General features: G+C 47.5%; 1 protein-coding gene across 1 annotated transcript; it reads left to right on the top strand.

Moving 5' to 3' along the window:
* Positions 1–1,700: 1,700 nt before the first annotated feature.
* IGSF1 (immunoglobulin superfamily member 1) lies at positions 1,701–18,041 on the top strand. The gene is made up of 20 exons (XM_043570195.1): positions 1,701–1,850; positions 4,446–4,582; positions 4,732–4,758; positions 5,190–5,471; positions 5,831–6,118; positions 8,036–8,320; positions 8,547–8,840; positions 9,303–9,581; positions 9,920–10,040; positions 11,907–11,977; positions 12,072–12,104; positions 12,490–12,780; positions 13,070–13,348; positions 13,935–14,222; positions 15,332–15,619; positions 15,801–16,088; positions 16,284–16,571; positions 16,684–16,962; positions 17,361–17,484; positions 17,623–18,041. Exons 2-20 carry the CDS (start codon positions 4,513–4,515, stop codon positions 17,756–17,758), a joined length of 4,011 nt encoding a protein of 1,336 aa, XP_043426130.1. The 5' UTR covers positions 1,701–1,850; positions 4,446–4,512; the 3' UTR covers positions 17,759–18,041.
* Positions 18,042–19,421: the final 1,380 nt, after the last annotated feature.

Here is a 19,421-nt window from a genome sequence, read left to right as displayed (position 1 = left end):
AATCATCACATTGAGCCAATTTGATCTTTTACATGTTTCAGGAACCTTTGCTCTCCCCTCCTTCACTGGTTCCACCGCCCTCATCTAGGCCCACAGTAACAGCAAATTGCTTGCATTTTCATGTCTTACTTGCTGGTCTTTCCTAGTGCAGTTCTCTGACTCTAATGGTGCCCCTTCCTCTGGCATGTTTTCCATTACTATTTGTCCTTAGACCACAAACTCCTTAGAAGCAGAAACTCAAACATAATAATAGCAAATAAAGGAGCAGAAACTTCCATTCTTTCTAAATCATCAGCATGGAAGACAACGCCTGGCGCAAAGAAAATACTTGACAACCATTCATTGAATTAATGGAGGCTTGCTGTGATCCAGGCACCATGTAGTGGTTTACCTGGGGATTTTCATTCAATCCTACCCAAAACTCTGTGTGATGGTAAGTACAATTATTATCCCCATTTTACAAGTAAGAAAACTGAGTCTTGAAAAGGTTAAATAACCTGCCCCCCAAAACATATGTTTATATTCATATGACTATGCTTTTCCTTGAGGGATAATCTGTAGTTTATAATGGTGTGTGGGAACAGAGGATGCCAGGAAGCTACAACTGCTGTTACCTGATGCATAAAGAGATGATATTCACTTTGCCTGTTAAAAAGAGCTGTTATTTGGTTTTTACATGGTTTGTTCTTAAATTGCAGTATTTTTTCTCTAGATAATTTGTAATCTTTTATGTTTAATTAGGCTATTTCTTCACGACAATGAATTGATCTGTGAGTTTCTTGGACGCTGCATTTTAATCCCATCATACACTAGATGTCAGGAGCTGTGGTTAGCATCTTACCCATACATTTGTCATTTCAAAAAGTCTTTTATGACCAACCAAATCTGTGGAAGGTTGTCTACATCATTGAAAGCATGTTACTCTAGGGCATTTGGAGAATGCTTTACAGATTAATAGTAGTAGTGGCGGCAGCAGCTACCATTGATCGAGCACCTACCATGTTCTAGCATGCTGTGCTGGAAGTTTGACTTGCGCTATCCATTCAAAGCCCTGCGCCACCTTAGCTTCTACTGTTTTCTTTTACAGATGGGAAAACTGGGACTCAGACAGTGTAACTCACTTCAGGTCACTCAGATACTGAACCTGGACTGAAATCCAAACTGCTGTGTCTCCAAAGCCTGGGCTTTTATCCCAAACTGGACTTTGGAGGCTGTCCAACTCACTTAACTCTCTCTGAGCTTTAGTTTCCTCATCTGTAAAACGGAGTGAAGTAACACGTCTTGTAGGGTTGCTATGAAGATTCGAACCAATAGCTGCCCAGGGCCCCGAGGCGCACAGTAAGCATTTAAACCGTGGTGGCGACGTGCATGCATAAGTGGGGCATTAAATGGGCAGAGGAAGATCCGAGATCCCTTTAAAGGCATTGGGGAGCTGGAGAGGAGAGATCTACAGCTTTGGCAGTCCTGAGAGCTGGCCCTCTCCCCTCCAGAATACCGTGACCCAATGAAACTCAGAGCGGCAGGAGAGGGGGCAGGGGCCTGAATTTGGCTCGGGCAACCTCTGCAGCGAGTCTGGAGAGAGGCGGAGAGCTGGAAGGGGCGGAGAAATCCCGGCCATCAGAGGACTGCAGGTGTCAGGCAGAGTTGGTGTAGGTGGGCTCCCAGAGCCAGGCTGAAGGAGGGGAGGAGGTTGGAGCAGCCCGGCCGGCGAGCAGGCGGGGGAAGAGAGGGAGGCGGGGCTCGGAGCCCGAGGGGCTGTCCTTAAACAGCTCCTCTCATGCCGGGCAGTTTGCTGCATCTGGAGGAGCTCACTGGAGAATCTCCAACATCGGAGCGGGGCTTCAACTACCGTAAGTACCTGCAAATGAGCGCATAGGCCAGTGGCTGAAGATTAAATACTGGCCATCAGATCCTAAACAAAAGCCCCCGAAATAGTCTCCCTGCTGTAACTGCCGCAAATCAAACTGCTCCCCAGTCTCTACCCGCTACCCCCTTCATCCCTCCCTTTCTCCGTCCCTCCACTGATCCCAGCCTTGCCTCCCTGAGAATCTCTGGGCACTGTAATTATCTTCCCTTTTCCTTCTCAGTCTTCCCTCCAAACCCTTAGCGAAGCATGTACCCGGCACCCCGCCGAGCCCAACCCCTTTGATTCCTGGAGCCCTCAAAGCTATGAAGGGGGCGAGCCATTAGACATTTCGGGTATGTCACCCTCAAAAGCACTGCGGCGCTGCCTAAGGGTGGGGAAAGTGCTTGGGGTGGAATAGAAGGAGAGGGTAAAAGGGCTAGTCCTTGGAAGTTGGGGGTGGGGGTGGGGGTGTGAAAGCCCCCAAATGGGCGTGGCCAATTAACCTAAAGCTGGCGGCTGTTTCCCAAATTCCCTGGGCACAAGAGTCCTCATTTGGGCTGGATCCTTAGTGATTGGGGAGGGGTCAGCCATGCTGAGAAGTCCAGGTTCCTTCATTCTGCTCAAGTCCCCAGGAGGCAAAACCCTGGTTTAGGGGTCTAAGTGGCCACTGTGGAATCTCAGATGGCATTTCTGGGCAGAATCCCAGGTTGAACCTTTCCCTTGGCAGTAGAACCTGGCTTCCCCAATAAATCTTGGCCCAGAGCCCTGGGGGAACAAAGCAACAGGGTGGCACTCAAGCCTGGGCCTGGGCCTGGCCCTGAGAAGAGCAGGGAAAAGGGGCTCTAGGAACTGAGATGGGATGAGCATCGTTAGGGTGCCACATGAGGTTAATACCCCCTTGGGGAAGAAGAAAAATAGCTACCTTTTAATGAAATGTTTACTGTGTGCCTTGTACATATATTATCTCTGATCCAACACAACAAAAATGTTAGGTAGGTGTTTCTCCCCAACTTCACAGATAAAAGAAAAAAAAAAGTCCAGAGAGGGTAATTTGAGCATCCTTCTTTTTTTTTTTTTTAATTTTTTTTTTCAACGTTTATTTATTTTTGGGACAGAGAGAGACAGAGCATGAACGCGGGAGGGGCAGAGAGAGAGGGAGACACAGAATCGGAACCAGGCTCCAGGCTCTGAGCCATCAGCCCAGAGCCTGACGCGGGGCTCGAACTCACGGACCGTGAGATCGTGACCTGGCTGAAGTCGGATGCTTAACCGACTGCGCCACCCAGGCGCCCCTTGAGCATCCTTCTTCAATGTAAAGTGAACAAGGCGAAAGGAAACTGTCTCCTTGGATCTCTGACTTTCCACCTGTTTCCTACAGCCCAGATATTTGAAAATGAATCTTCTTGTTTTCCTGCTCCTCCAACCTGCCCAGTGTTAGCCCTGGAGCAGATTAGAGACTTCATTACTAGGGTCTGTTGGGGTGAAGAAAAAGCACCCCTTTTCTGTTCTGGGAGCTGCCTTTACCTCGCTCTACTGAGCTAGGATTACAAGACCAGTGCTCTAACCCCTGAGCTATGGAGCCTGAGCTAGGATTAAACAGCCAGTACCTCAGAGTCTGAATAGAGAGAGTTGGTGGAGGAGAGTTAGCTTGAGTTTGTGTGTGGTGGGGATACACCTTCCCTTGGCAAATGGATACTTTGGGTGTGGTGGGGGAGAAGAGGCAAGAAAGTATAAAGGGTCTACCTTGTGCACATGTGGTCAGTAGTGGGGTTTTTGGAAAATGAAAAGGCCTCGCTGAATTTAAATATTTTTACCATATTCTCTGAAATTCAAACAATTCTCTATATCCTTAGGAGCAATGAACAAAATTGCTTATAAATTATGGGCAGCCAATACATCATTTACGCCTTATATTAATTAGCTCAAGCACCTTGATTCTCCAACACCTACTTAAGATGGGGAGTTTCAAGCTTTGGGGGGCAAGAGATAAGAATGAGCATAATACTGCGTCTGAAGCAATCTACAGAAGGGAGGGCCTGGATGGTGTGAAATGGGAAAGGTGAGTAAATGTAAGAAAGGGGGAATTTAAATACTGGTTTTAGAGTATTGGCATCGGAGGTAAACATGAATTTTGGCCTTAGTATTTAATCTTTTGACTTTGGGCAAATTAAATATATCTTCTCTAAGCTTCAGTTTCCTTGCCAGAAAAATGGAGATGGCAGGAAAGCCTCCTTTCCTAGGTTGTTGGAGAACTCAGACTATCTATCAATCTATCTAATCTAATCTAATCTAAAAAGATTATTCCCTACCCCTCCCATCTCTATCATCCCATGGGCTCCCTCTGGGCTGGATTAACTTGCCCTCTGGGCCTCTGAGATTACAGGGATGTACAGACATTTCAACCCATCTGACATCTTAGATGCCAGCAAAGACCTTGGGTGGGAAGAGAAGGGGGTGGGGCAAAGGAGCAGGTGGCCTTGTAGTACCTTTCATGCCTCTGAAGGACTGGAAGGTAGGGCTGTCAATTGCAGTTTAGTGATTCAAACTCAACTTTGAGGGGCAGGACAAGTCCTCTGAGTAAAAATACTTCTGCTTTTAGATCTCACCACCTGCTGAGGGGCAGAACCGTGCCAGACTTGAAGTGCACATTGAGCACCAGAGGCCCCATGACCCTGGACCGGCCAGGGCAGCGACCCACCATGTTGCGGACATTTACTGTCTTGCTCTTTTGCATTCGTGAGTACAAGGAAGGGGTGAGGGGCAAGTAATCCTGTCACAGGTACCCCTATGAGTGGACACCTTGGGGAGGGAGGAGAGACTTTTGGGGAATGAGAGTTGGTGGGGTCAGTGTGTGGGCCCTCCTTTACCATTCTCTCTCTTTTCAGGGCTGAGTCTGGGTATGACATCGATAGGTAAGTGAGTCCTGCCACCTCAGGTGGCACCACCTCAGGAACCTGCCACTTCCTGGAGGTTCCGAGACATCAGCTGCCTCCATGGCCCCTGGACATAACTGCCTTGAGACCACAAAGATAATTCCCAGATTGAGCTGGTTGGGAATCAGAGCCCTTCACTTCGTGACTTGGTTTCCCACAGAATAATAAAAAGCTTTACCTCAGATGGAAAGGAAGCCAGACTTGTGCTGTGTTCCCCAACTCACTTGAATCCCTTGAACAAATATCCTGGGGTCCCTATCCCATATCCCACAGGAGCAGACACTCTTGTCCCCGAGGGAAGACAAAAAAAGGAATCAGGGTCACAGCTGATTTTAAGGGACATTGTGGGGCATGCTGTGGGAGGGAGAGTGTTGGACCACTCACATCTTTGTGATCTTTGGAAATGACAGTGATGCAGTCACAACCAGAGCTGTGGATAGAGACCAACTACCCTCAGGCCCCTTGGGAGAACATAACACTTTGGTGCAAAAGCCCCTCTCGGATTTCAAGCAAGTTCCTGCTGCTGAAGGATAAGACACAGATGACCTGGATCCGCCCTTCCTCCAAGACCTTCCAAGTTTCATTCCCTTTAGGTGCCCTTACTAAGTACAATGCAGGTCTTTACAGGTGCTGCTACTGGAAGGAGACAGGCTGGTCAGAGCCAAGTAAAGTTTTAGAGTTGGAGGCACCAGGTAAGAAGACAGTGACAGATAGTCAAGAATAAACTCCAGCTCCTGGAATTCAAACTTGCCTTCGCAGAGCATGATTTGTTTAATTAATTCATTTGTTTACCTCAAATGCATGAATGCATACACGCAGGCATTCCACAGTAAGTGCCTACTCTTTATAGGTAATGCAGAATGAGGTTGCAGTCTCTGGAACATTTCTAGAGAGCAAGCTCTCAACATAGGGGAGACCCTAGATGGGAGAGGGAAGGGTGGCAAATAAGGATGGTAAAGGGAAGTCTTCTTTAAGTAGCACTCTCCTCTGCTGCTCACTGAGCAGCACTATCCTTGCTCTATCTGAATTCTAGTTCATTCTCTCCTTCTAGGTCAGCTGCCCAAGCCCATCTTCTGGATCCAGGCTGAGACCTCCCCTCTTCCTGGATGTAATGTTAACATACTCTGCCATGGCTGGCTGCAGGATTTGGTATTCATGCTGTTCAAGGAGGGATATGCAGAGCCCGTGGATTACCAAATCCCAACTGGGACAGTGGCCATATTCTCCATTGCCAACATGACACCTGAGAGCGAAGGGGTTTACATCTGCCGCACTCATATCCAGATGCTCCCCACTCTGTGGTCAGAGCCCAGCAACCCCCTGAAGCTGATTGTGGCAGGTGGGTGCGGCTATGGCTGCTGGGGTCTGATGATTGTTGTCCCAGGGATCATGGCTGGATGAACCAGGCTTTCTGAATTTACATTTCTTAGCCAGGTCCTAGGCCCTGCAAGGCCTCTGAGCTACAGTCATGTGACATTTTACTGAGATGCAAATTAGAATCCCACATTCTACAAGGCAGGTGTGTGGGAGCCAATCACTTTGCTAGCCAGTGAGCCCAACCAAGTGTGCGGCAGCTTCAACTCATCACAGCTTTGTTGTTCTCTATTTATTGAACATGATGCATTCATTCATTCATTTGACTAATATTTATTGAGCACTTAATATGTGCCAGGCACTGCCACTGCAGTCTTATAAGCTGGTTTTTAAATTTTAAATGCATTTTTGTTGTATTTGTGATTATTATTTTTAAGTGTGGAAAACAGAATGGATTGTGCAAGTGCTGGTGATAAAAATAAACAAAAATGGTAAAAGGTGATAGTTCGTATTTTAGAAATGGCTTCATAAATGACTTTAGTCCTATATATGTAAATCTGATAAGACAGTCAACCTCTAAACACAGCAGAAGTCTCCTGAAAATGTTCAAATGCCAGATGCACACCCGAGCCCCAATTTGCCCACCCCATGGCCTAGATGCTTTCAGACAGAATTGGCCACATTTGCATCAGTTATTCCATCAATCCCCATCAATAGGCTTGGGGAAAGCCGTGGCGCACCAGAAGGTACCCCGGACTTAGAAGCAGTAATCTTGGTTTCTAGTTCAACCTCTGACACCACCTCCTTGTGTGATCTTGAGCAAGTCACTTTACCTCTCTGTGCTTCGGTTTCCCCCACTCTAAAATGGGATGACGGTATCTATACAACCTACTGTATGATGCCCCTCTGTGCCTCGGTTTCCTGATTTGCAAAATTGGTATAAGAATAATGCCTACCTCACAGGGTTGTTGTGAGGATGTGCCTAAATATAATATATGTACAGTGCCTGGCATATAAGTTCTCAATAAATGGTAGATGTTAATGTCATTAGTATAGCTTCTTATTGAGGATCAAATAACAAAGACTGTCTGTTTGAACTGTGTGTATGGATGTTTGTTGCACGAATGTCCTTCCAGAGTAGATTCCACTAACATACACTTTGGCAGTTACCTACTCACTGGTATCCCTCACTAGGCCATCAACTCTTTGCTGACAGGGACTGTGTCTACTTGTAAACCCTTATACCTACATGATGCCTGAATGCTACATCCTAAATGCTCAATGAGCACATGACAGAGCTGATCTTTCTAATAATGGATGGGTGGGTCTACCTGGGATGGCAGTGGGTAAGAAGGAATGGTATGGGAGTAAGGCCCGCCCCTTATTTTGTAGTATCATTCCCTTAGGGGAACAGTACATGGAAAAGAGGGTGTGGCCCCATTAACAGATTTCTTTGGGTTCAAGACTTATTGGCCAATCCCTCATTGGTTTCTTCCTATCTTGTGCTGGAAGTAGGGTCTTATTGGGCTTAATGTGTTCGAAAGCCATTTTTTTTTCCTGCAGTAGTATTCATGCTCTACAAAGATAGCATCAAAAGTACAGTTTAAGAAGTTTGGTTTCTTGGGTGGTTGGAAGAAGTACATTTGGCATTCCAGGAACCTAAAGATACAGGCAATTACAGATGTAGCTATTCCACGGAGACACAGCCCTATACATAGTTAGAGCTCGGTGGATCTGATTAAGTCTGGTGAGCGGGGAGGTACCTAAGTGGACATGCCCTTGATTATCTCCTAGAAGAGGCTGAGATTCAAGGAAGAGAGAGAGAGTAGAGGCTAAACTTCAGCTACCACTCCCTGTCTTTAGAAAAAACTAGGAAAATAAAACTAGAAGATAATAGAGAAGATTCAACCTATTGTTAATTCAGGGTCTCTCCCCTTTCTAGGACTCTATCCCAAACCAACTCTGACAGCATATCCTGGGCCCATTATGGCACCTGGAGAAAGCCTGAGCCTCAGGTGTCAGGGGCCAATCTATGGAATGACATTTGCCCTAATAAGGCTTGAAGACTTGGAGAAATCCTTTTACCGCAAGAGGCCAATAAAAAATGAGGCATATTTCTTCTTTCGGGCTTTGAAAATCCATGATGCTGGACATTACCTCTGTTTTTACTATGATGGGTCATACAGGGGTTCACTCCTTAGTGATATCCTGAAAATCTGGGTAACCGGTAAGAGAGGGGAATGCCATTCATCTATGCTAGGGGCTAAGGATATACAACTCCCTCTGGGCCTCCTGGAGAACCTGGTCATGCAGCCAGGGCTAACAGTGGGGAAGAGAGCAGAATTTGTACAACTGGGCTTAAGATTTGCCAAGGGTGGACTGGAGGAAGAGAACCCTTAGTGGTGGGAAGCGAGGCAGACTACTAGCCCTTTCTATTTTGGGTCTTGTCCTAGACACTTTCCCCAAGACCTGGCTACTTGCTCAGCCCAGTCCTGTGGTCCAAATGGGTCAGAACGTGAGCCTGTGGTGTCAAGGGCCAGTGGATGGAGTAGGGCTTGCACTCTATAAGAAAGGAGAAGACAAACCACTTCAGCTCTTGGATACTGCCAGCACTGATGACGATGAGTCATTCTTCCTCAACAATGTGACCTACAGTGATGCTGGCGTCTATAGCTGCCTCTATCTCCTCTCCTGGAAGACCTCCCTCAGGATGACATCACACAACACCATGGAGCTCGTGGTTGTAGGCAAGTGCTAACAAATGTGTGTTTTTATCACCATTATTGTATTCTAAGAAGGAGCTAGCAGCCCTATACCCTCTTGGATTTATGAGCCAAGGAAAAATACACTAGGAAGGTGGTGTGGAATTTTCTCCAAAAACTTTAGGTATTTTCTCTCCCAGGATTGCTACCCAAGTCCTACCTCTCAGCATGGCCTAGCCCCATTGTGTCCCCTGGAAAAGTTATTTTCCTTCTGGCCAGGGGAAACTCACAGGTGTCAGGTCTTCCTGAGAGAAGGTAGAAACCCAAGAGTCTTCAGAGCACTGAGGAGTGGGCCAAAAGGTTCTGATGCACAAAGTTTGAGACCTCTGATCTAGTGGAAGTGGAAAAGCAGAAAAGATCAAATAGGAAGCTGGGAAACATTTGTTGGGGGAAGGCGTATTGAGTTCAAGGTCACTTATTCTAACTCTGGTTTCTGGATTGGTGCAGATAAGCCCCCCAAACCCTCCCTGTCAGCTTGGCCCAGCACTGTGTTCAAGCTAGGAAAGGCAATTACCCTCCAGTGCCGAGTACCTCATCCAGTACTCGAATTTTCTCTGGAATGGGAGGAAAGAGCAACATTCCAAAAATTCTCGGTGGATGGAGACTTCATCATCAGTAATGCTGAAGGGAAAGGCACAGGGACCTACAGTTGTAGTTATCGCATAGAGGCACACCCCAACATCTGGTCACATCGCAGTGAGCCCCTGAGGCTGATGGGGCCAGCAGGTGAGAGGACAGCTCTTCGTGTGTATGCCCCTCCGTGGCTTTGGTCATGATAGCCCTGGGATCCCAGAGCAGTGCCCAGAAAGCTATGGAAAGGGGAGTCAGGGGCTTATAAGTTAAGGTCCTTGTGTTTGTGCACTCCTCCCCTGGGGTGGCCTCATAATCATTCAAAGGCAGTGAGCAGGATACTTTCAAAGCTCCCATTCTTTATGAAAAAGAAGGCCACTTCTATTCACCTTCCCTTCACCGTCAGAAACCAGCCCCTGCCACCCCTCCCCTGAATGTTTTCGCCTCCCCCTTTCTCTATCAAGGCCCCTTCTTCTGGTCTTCTCTAGCCACAGGCTTTCTCACCTGGAATTACGTTCTGAATGAAGCTATCAGGCTGTCCCTATTCATGCAGCTTGTTGCCTTGCTGTTGGTAGTGCTGTGGATAAGGTGGAAGTGTCGGAGACTCAGAATCAGGTAACTGTCTTGTCCCAGCCTCCTGTTCTTCAATGTAGCTCAGTCCAGGCTCCCCAGAGACTCAGACACAGGGCATGCTCTATTTGATACAAGTCACAGGGTCACACCCTTTGTATGCCCCACCTTCTGCGTGTCAAAGACAAGACTTTCTCATCCCAGCCTTTTCTCTTTCACCTTGCAGAGAGGTCAGCACCCAAGCCAGAGGGTGGAGAAACATATACTTCTCAGAGATGAGAAGTAATCAGAACCTCATCCATTGATTTCCACCCCCCCAAACAGGAGAGTACCCAAATCTCAGCCCCTCAGAGATGATTGATGTCTTCCACATTAACTTAGTCTGAACTTCTTCTCTTGTAAGAAGCCAAGCTGTCCTGTGTCTCCAGGTGTTACCCAACTCCCATCCCAACTTTGCATCATTACTCCTAGCTTTCAAGGGCGAGAGAGCCTCGTGGTCCATCCTAGTTGCCCTAGAAACCAGTATTTCCACTGCTCTGGCCTCCAACCATCTGTGCAGGGCATCCTGAGAGTATAATCTTAACCTAGATGGGTATCTGATGAGGCAGTGGATTGGGCCTGGGCATCAAACTGCTTCCTCTGAAACAAACAGGTTGTCCTGCCATTTCCTATGATCTTTTGATGTCCTCTGGGCCATCCCCCTCTCTCTCTGATCCCCATGGCCTGTGCTTAAGCTATTCTGCCTAAAAACAAGGAGACAAATGACAGCTCCCAGCTTCGTGGGGGCTTCAGCCCCTGAATGCCTTATCTAGTCCCCCCCCCAACCTCCTAGTTCCTGGGTATAGCCCCCTCACCATTATCACAGGCCTTTGTGTATTCCATACACAAAGGCTGCTGACTATGATTTGTGTCTGTGTTTTCCACTAGGATCTGAAGGACAGAGTGCTTGGGTAATTAGAAGGGAGCCCCCTAAATCTTCTGCAAAAACCACCACCCTTTGAGTTTTCAAAAGGTCTCAGTGGGGGTCCAGTCTTAGTTGTCCTTAGAATCTATCCTGAGTCTTGCATCTGGGGGTAACCTCAAAGCCAGGAGTTAGAAAAAATGTGACTTCAAGTGCCCTACTTCAACTCAGGACCACCGCATCAAAGAATGGGTTCAGAAACAGATTTGAGAAAAAGCAGCTTGAAAAGCATGTTTTCGTGATCAGGAAGTGGGGGCGGTCAGTGTTTTCTAAGTACAAATTGCCAAGTGGATTTTGGCTTAATATCATCTAATTCTACAGGACCCATAACCCAAAGCTGCTGCACATTGCTAGTCATAATCTGGGTGGGGGTAGAGAGATCCCACTCTCTGACAAGCTTAGCTCAGCACTGACAATCTTCCGGTAATTCACCACGGCTGCCTAGGCAACCCTTCCATAACAAAGGCAGGTGAGGCAGGTCGGTCTGAGGACCAATACTGCCATAATAAAAACTGCTTCCAAACTTAAACTTGATGACTGAGAAACACCCAAGATTTTTCCCTCCACCCCCACACCCACCACCCAGAGCTGCCGATCACTCTGAGCTCCAGGGGTTCTGAGGGCTGGGGTTACAAAAGCATTTTCACATCTGACAACTCAGTTCCAGCAACAGCCTAATCAGGGGCCAAGGGGAGCTGACACCTGATACAGGCTGGGGAGGGGGGAGGGGGCGGGGGGCACGTGGGTCATGAAAGACCAAAAGGTTTGTAGGTGGTGAGGTCCTCAAAAAGAAAAGTCATCGATGTCAGAAAAGATTATATCCCATTATCCTGCCCAAATCCAATCCCTATTGGGTGGTGAGAAAGCCAATGACATAAATTGCCGCCCCCTTCTCTCCGCCCTCCCCCTAATCCCAGCAGTTCCTCTCGTCTCTTTTCTGGTCTCACTAGAGAAGCCTGGTTGCTGGGGACTGCTCAAGGGGTCACCATGCTCTTCATAGTCACTGTCCTCTTCTGCTGTGGTGAGTACAAGGGGGTGGGGAAGGGGCCTGGGCAGAAGGCCGGGGGAATCCCGTGCGGGAGGGGGCAGAGCCTTGGCAGCAATTTCTTTTGCAGGACTGTGCAATGGGGTATTGACAGAAGAGACTGGTGAGTTTTTCCTGCTCCAGACTGGGACATTCCTTCCTGGAGATCCGAAATAACTACAGAGTGTCAGTGTCAGTGGCCAGGGAGTGACTGGTTGGGAGGGAAAGACAGCCAGGAAGGGGCACTTGCTAAAGCTGCTGGCAAAATTCGGCCTCCAGCTCTGCTTTTCTGCCTGCAAAATGCCCCCTCCCAAGCTTCTGCACTTCTCTGAGGCTCAGCTGAGACATAAGCTTCCTCTTTCCCCTAGCACCTGCAGAAGGAAGGAAAGAGTTTGGGTTTGGGTTGAAAGGGGAGGTAGGCAATGTGATCTGGGTAGGGGGTTCAAGGGCAAAGAAGGGGGGAGGGGAGGGAGGAGGAAAGATGGCTTCATTAACTCTGCTGTTTCTAGAAATAATCATGCCAACCCCTAAGCCTGAGCTGTGGGCAGAGACCAACTTCCCTCTTGCCCCGTGGAAGAACTTAACCCTCTGGTGCAGAAGCCCTTCTGGCTCAACTAAGGAGTTTGTGTTGCTGAAGGATGGGACCGGGTGGATTGCAACTCGCCCGGCCTCAGAGCAGGTCCGGGCTGCCTTCCCTCTTGGTGCCCTGACCCAGAGCCACACCGGGAGTTACCATTGCCATTCGTGGGAGGAGATGGCTGTGTCAGAGCCCAGTGAGGCTCTGGAGCTGGTGGGCACAGGTAAGAAAAGGCAGAGGCTCCTCCCAGGGTGATCCTCAGTGCCCTGAGACTCCAACACTGTTCCTGAGGGTGGGGGAATAATGCACACTGACCTGGAGCCCAAGGGGCTTGTGCTGCAAGTAGGAGAGGACAGGCCCTGAAATGGGGGAGGGGATTGGAAACAGACTTATAGGAAGAGTCAAAGGCCAGTGCGGGATGGATTTCTTTTTTGCTGACAAAGTGACTCCAAGTGTCCCATCTGTCCACCTCCAAACTTTGGCCTCCTTTTCCACCCCATTTTGTTTCTCAGACATGCTCCCCAAACCTGTCATTTCTGCTTCCCCCCCAATCCGGGGCCAGAAACTGCAAATCCGGTGCAAAGGATGGCTGGCAGGCATGGAGTTTGTTCTGTACAAGGAGGGAGTGCAGGAACCTGTCCAGCAACTTGGTGCGGTTGGGAGAGAAGCCTTCTTTACAATCCAAAGAATGGAGGCTAAAGACCAAGGCAATTATAGCTGCCGTACTCACACTGAAAAGCGCCCCTTCAAGTGGTCTGAGCCCAGTGAGCCCCTGGAGCTTGTCATAAAAGGTAGAGCTGAAAAGGGTGTGTGAGAGAGGAGTGGGGGGAGGCAAAGCTGTGGGTCAGACACTCCTCTCCCCACAGAAACTTTGCTGCTGGTCCTAGAAGCCTGTGTCCAATCTTAGAGCCAGGCAGGCGTGGCGCTGGGAGTGCTGGGGCCTCTGGCTGCGCGATATTAATAGCCATAATCGTTATTAATAGCTGGGGTTTGTGGAGGGTGATTTAAGTTTTCTAATTATTTTCAGATCAATTATCTTATTTAGATATAGAGCAAATATTCAAGGGAGGTGGAACAGGTACCATTCACCCTTCTTGCCCAAATGGGCAAACTGAGCCTCAGGGGACCAGCAGAGCTCTAGTGAAAGTTCACTCTTTTAGCTATCTATCCGAGGAGGTGAGGGGTGGGGGTCAGGAGTCCCCTGTGAGAAGTCCGTCTGCAAAGTGGACTTGCTTTGATTTTTAAATGCACCTACTGGTGAATGAAGTGCTATAGAAAACAAAGCAGCTTCCAGAAATCAATGTTTGCTATATTAGCTATCTTTCTTTTTGGTTTCTTAATTTGGTTTTGTGTTGTGTTTTGTCTTTTGCCTTCTAGAAATGTACCCCAAGCCCTTCTTCAAGACATGGGCCAGCCCTGTGGTCACTCCTGGTGCCCGAGTGACTTTCAACTGCTCCACTCCCCACCAGCACATGAGCTTTATTCTTTACAAAGATGGAAGTGAAATAGCATCCAGTGACAGGTCTTGGGCAAGTCCAGGGGCCAGTGCAGCTCACTTTCTGATCATTTCAGTGGGCGCTGGTGATGGAGGGAATTACAGCTGCCGCTATTATGACTTTGCTATCTGGTCTGAGCCCAGCGACCCTGTGGAGCTCGTGGTGACAGGTCAGGAGGGGGGGCATGCAGATGGAGACAGTATTGACCCTGGGACAGTGGGTGGAAGGGCTGTCAGCAGGAGAGGAAAAGCGCTCTTTCTTAAAGTCACCAAGATGAAGCATGCGACTCTTGATCTTAGGGTCATGAGTTCAAGCCCCACGTTGGGCGTGGAGCCTATTCAAGTACATAAATAAATAAAATAAAAGTCACCAAGAATGTGCTTAGGAAAGTGCCTGGCACATGGTAAGCAGTCCATGGAAGGCAGCTGACTATATTATTATTGATACAGAGAGAAGAGTCAAAGGAGAGGGGAGAAGGGAGAGGCAAGTAATTCACTTCTAGGGAAAGAAGGAAGGCAGTTGCGGGTGTCCAATCCCCAAGGCCAAGCTCATGTTGTTTTATTTCTGAAATCTTTTTGTGGCTTGGCCTAGAGCTTTAGGCTCAATGTTCACTTTTTCTTTAGATGGTCTGTCAGAGATTGGTGGTCTGGATGGCCCTCAGAGAAAAGGAAAAGACCTTGAAATGACAGCTGCATATTATGCAGCCATTACAAATGATAGTTTTCAAAGGTTGATTAACGTCATAGGAAACTGTTTACTATATAAAGTTAAGTGAAAAATGTTAACCTACACAACTGTGCATACAGTAGGATCCCAATATGCAAATCATTACAGCTACAATGATATGGGTACACATAGGAAAAAATGAAAACGAAATACAGAGAAATGTATAAAGAATGGTTATATTTGAGTGGTAGAATTGTATTTCCTTAGGTTTTCTCTGTATTTTCTTTTTTGTTAAATTTATTTATTTTGAGAGAGAGTGCATGCACATGAGCAGGGTAGGGGCAGAGAGAGAGGGAGAGAGAGAATCCCAAACAGGCTCCTCATGGTCAGCACAGAGCCCAATGTGGGAGTCAAACCCATGAACTGTGAGATCATGACCTGAGCTGAAATCAAGAGTCAATCGCTTAATGGACTAAGCCACCCAGGCGCCCCTTCAGTATTTTCTAATTTGCTACGATGAACACATACTGTTTCTTACAATAACACTAGAAAAGCAATTTCCAGAATGTGGGGGGATAGGCTTCTCTCATGTTGTGGTCTCTTGAATTTCAGAATACTACCCGCAACCCACTCTCCTGGCGCAGCCAGGTCCTGTGGTGCTTCCTGGAAAGAATGTGACCCTGCGCTGCCAAGGGGCTTTCCCAGGCATGAGGTTTGCCCTCTTGCAGGAAGGAAACCAGGTTCCCTTACAGTTCCAGAGCACCTCAGGGAACTCAGCTGACTTCCTCCTCCATACCGTTGGAGCAGAGGACTCTGGGAACTACAGTTGTGTCTACTACGAGACAACCATGTCAAATAGGGGATCGCATCTCAGCAAGCCCATTATGATCTGGGTGACTGGTAAGAACAGACAAGATAGGAGACTGGGACAGAGACAACTGGAGTAGGGATTAGGGATGGTAGAAGGCTAGGCCAGACCCTAGAGGGGAACCATTGCATCCAGAAGGAGAAAGGTAAAGGGTAAATGCAGCTAGTGATAAGTTTCCATACTCACTACTTTCCATCTTCCATCTCTTCCTAGACACGTTTCCCAAGCCATGGTTGTTTGCTGAGCCCAGTTCTGTGGTTCCTGTGGGGAAGAATGTTACTCTCTGGTGTCAGGGGCCAGTCCATGGAGTAGGGTACATTCTGCACAAAGAAAGAGAAGCCACTTCAGTGCAGCTCTGGGGATCTACCAGTAATGACGGGGCATTCCCCATCACCAATATATCTGGTGCTAGCATAGGGCGTTACAGCTGCTGCTACCACCCTGACTGGACCAGCCCTATCAAGATACAGCCTAGCAACACTCTGGAACTCATAGTCACAGGTAAGGGGAAGGTGCTCTGGAATGGGCATGGGAGCATAGAGAGGAGAGAATGGACCACAAGACACTTCATGGAAATAGTTTTTGAAGAGCTCAAGGAGAGGCAAGCAATAGTCTTCCCTCTTTATTGAACAGACTCCAAGGGTGGCACACTGGAAAGTGGCTTCCTCTCTCTGACCAGTAGTTAATTTTTTCTAGGTTTGCTCCCCAAACCCAGCCTCTTAGCCCAGCCAGGTCCCATTGTAGCCCCTGGAGAAAATATGACTTTTCAATGCCAAGGGGAACTTCCAGACTCAACATTTGTCCTGCTGAAGGAGGGCACTCAAGAGCCTTTGGAGCAACAGAAGCCAAGCGGGTACAGGGCTGACTTCTGGATGCCAGCGGTGAGAGGTGAAGATTCTGGGATCTATAGCTGTGTTTATTATTTGGATTCTGCTCCCTTTGCGGCTTCCAATCACAGTGACTTCCTGGAGATCTGGGTGACTGGTAAGGTCCTAGAGACCTCAGTAATAGTCTAGATTTTATAGTCTAAAGTAGTTAGCCCTAAGCAGGTTCAGAGTCACTTCTAATACTGGTTGGTTGTCCTGTTTGGTTGCAGATAAGCCCCCTAAGCCCTCGCTGTCAGCCTGGCCCAGTACTATGTTCAAGCTAGGGAAGGACATCACCCTTCAGTGCCGAGGACCCCTGCCAGGTGTTGAATTTGTCCTGGAGCATGATGGAGAAGAGGCTCCTCAGCAGTTCTCAGAGGATGGGGACTTCGTCATCAACAATGTAGAAGGAAAAGGCATTGGCAACTATAGCTGCAGCTACCGCCTCCAGGCCTATCCTGATATCTGGTCAGAGCCAAGTGATGCCCTGGAGCTGGTGGGGGCAGCAGGTGAGAGGATAATCCCTCCATCATCTTAGCATGACCCACCTGGGATCCTAGAGACACCAACGGAGACCTGATGGAGACCACCCAAATGTGGAGGTGGGAGGGTTTGGAGTCTGAGACCTCAAGTGTGGCCATCTTTCTCCCAGGGATGGTAGGGAGGTGGGACCTCAGATTCACTCACAGATAGTGAGCAGGATACTTTCAAGGCATCTTCTACCCCCCAAAAGGAGAGCTGCTTCTGCCTCAGCATAAGCACTGACTCTGACCAACCCCTTCACATTCTCAACACGCGGCTTCCAAGTGAATCCTGGAGTAGGCCAGATGACTGGGCAAAAAGAGGTCAGGAGAACAGACATGTGATAACCTCCATGACTTTGGTTTCTGTTCTTTTATCATCACAGGGCCTGCTGCTCAGGAGTGCACTGTGGGGAACATTGTCCGGAGTAGTCTGATTGTGGTGGTAGTTGTAGCCTTGGGGGTGGTGCTAGCCATAGAGTGGAAGAAGTGGCCTCGACTCCGAACCAGGTAAATGCCTCATGTCAACCTCCTTCTATAAACCCAGGGCTGCTGGAGAAATGCTCCTTGAATATCTAAGCCCCATAACACAACCTGTTTTCAGGTTAACAGTTTTGGGTCCTCCCTTATGTCTTTTTCTCTACACAGGGACTCAGAGACAGATGGAAGAGACCAGACCATAGCCCTTGAAGAGTGTAACCAAGAGGGAGAACCAGGCGCCAACACCAGCTCTCCCTCATCAGTCTCTCAGGAAACCTCAGTGGAACTGCCAGTCCCAATATAATAATCTTCTCATTTACAAGAGCTTTCTTCTCCTCTCTTTTATCCTCAGAGACCTGCAGATTCAACTGATTATACTAGGAGTCAACCCCATCTACTGTTCTTGGCCACTAATCACCTGACCTGGGTCAAGGGGATTCTGGGAGTTGAGAGCTCTTACAGGGTGAGATGTTTCCTGAAGAGAGATTCCCTACCCCTGTAACTCCTCACTGTACTGATTTACTGGTGCATGAAATTCTATTAAAAACATATCTTCTGAATAAATATTCACTATTTAACTGAAAAAACTATGGCAGTGGTTTTTCCATGGATCGGTTGTCTACTTACAGCATAGAAATGGTGTATTGGAACTGACCTCCATGGAAGAGTAAGAGAGCATGGGGCTGCTAGCACAAAAGGAGCTTAAGGATGGGGTGGGGAAGGAGGGAAGGCTCCAAAAGAATACTTCCCAATTTGGTTTGAGACATTGTCACTGAGTAGAATGTCCTTTTGTCTTTCCATCTCATTATTGGATGGATGAATGGATGAATGGCGATGTTCCTTCCAAGTTCAGCCCAAGGAGGGCAAACATTGAAAGTATATCCTTTTTACCCTGTTACTTGTAGGTCCATAGTATGCCTGCCTTCAAACATCAGAAATAGCCCTCTGCAGAACTTTGAAATTGACAAAGTTGCTTTGTGACCCTTACCTAACAATCATGGAGTGTACATTAATTCACTCAAGTCTAAATGATTGATAAAAGCTGAATAGTTTGATGATCCCTAAAGAGAGCTTTGTTTTCCCAAAGAAATCGGTATCTGGTGTTGGGATCTCAGAGAGTGAGTAAGCAGATGCTGTGGTTGATTTGAAGAAGGGAGCCTCCCAGTGTCTCCTCCCAGGACTCCAAGTGGCTGCTGGCTTGCATTTTGAGCCCTTGATGTTCCTCCCTGGATCAGCATGACATTTGCTCCATGGGTGGGAATTCAGTACACATTAGGGGGATTGGAATGGGGAAGGGGGCTTACCTAGTTCCTTGAACCTGTTCAAGACCTCAGAAGAATTGTCCTACAGGTCCTAGAGGAGGTCATGATTCCTTTAAACCTGACTGTAGAGTTCCTTACCTCCCAACACTGTTTAATTCTAAGCCAACACTGTTCAGAATGATGCACAAAGGTGCTATACATGGTGAGTTATTTATCCCAGGTTACAATAAAATTTAGAAAGCAACTCCTATATTCTTACATTAGGGAGCTTATTTACCCAGTAACTTAATGAAAAAAAAATGCATTCCATTTCCCTTAATCCTTATAGAACGAAACACTGAATACTATAGACTAATTTGTATTAAGCTCTTTGGAATGTAGAAGTACAAAGTCTCACTCTGATTTCCATTTGATGAGATTCTATTGGTCGCTTATACTAATTTCTTATAGTGTTTCTAAAAATTGCATTTCAAAAGTGCTTTTACATTTGAATCTAGCAAAACCTAAATGTTGCTTTCTGCTGAGCACTACTCTCTGCCTTTAAACTCATAATCCCTAACCCTCAATCAAGCTGTACATTTTGAACACTAAAGGGAGGCTTCTTGGTCCTTGGTTTTAGAAGTCTTTGCTCAGGTCTGGTTTCGTTTTCCAATCATCAGGTGTTCCAAAGTGTATTATCAAGGCTAGTGGCAGGGCTGTGCAAGT

The sequence above is a fragment of the Prionailurus bengalensis genome, chromosome X, assembly GCF_016509475.1.
Source record: "Prionailurus bengalensis isolate Pbe53 chromosome X, Fcat_Pben_1.1_paternal_pri, whole genome shotgun sequence".
Classification (NCBI taxonomy): Eukaryota; Metazoa; Chordata; class Mammalia; order Carnivora; family Felidae; genus Prionailurus; species Prionailurus bengalensis.
This window is presented reverse-complemented; position numbering and strand designations above follow the sequence as displayed.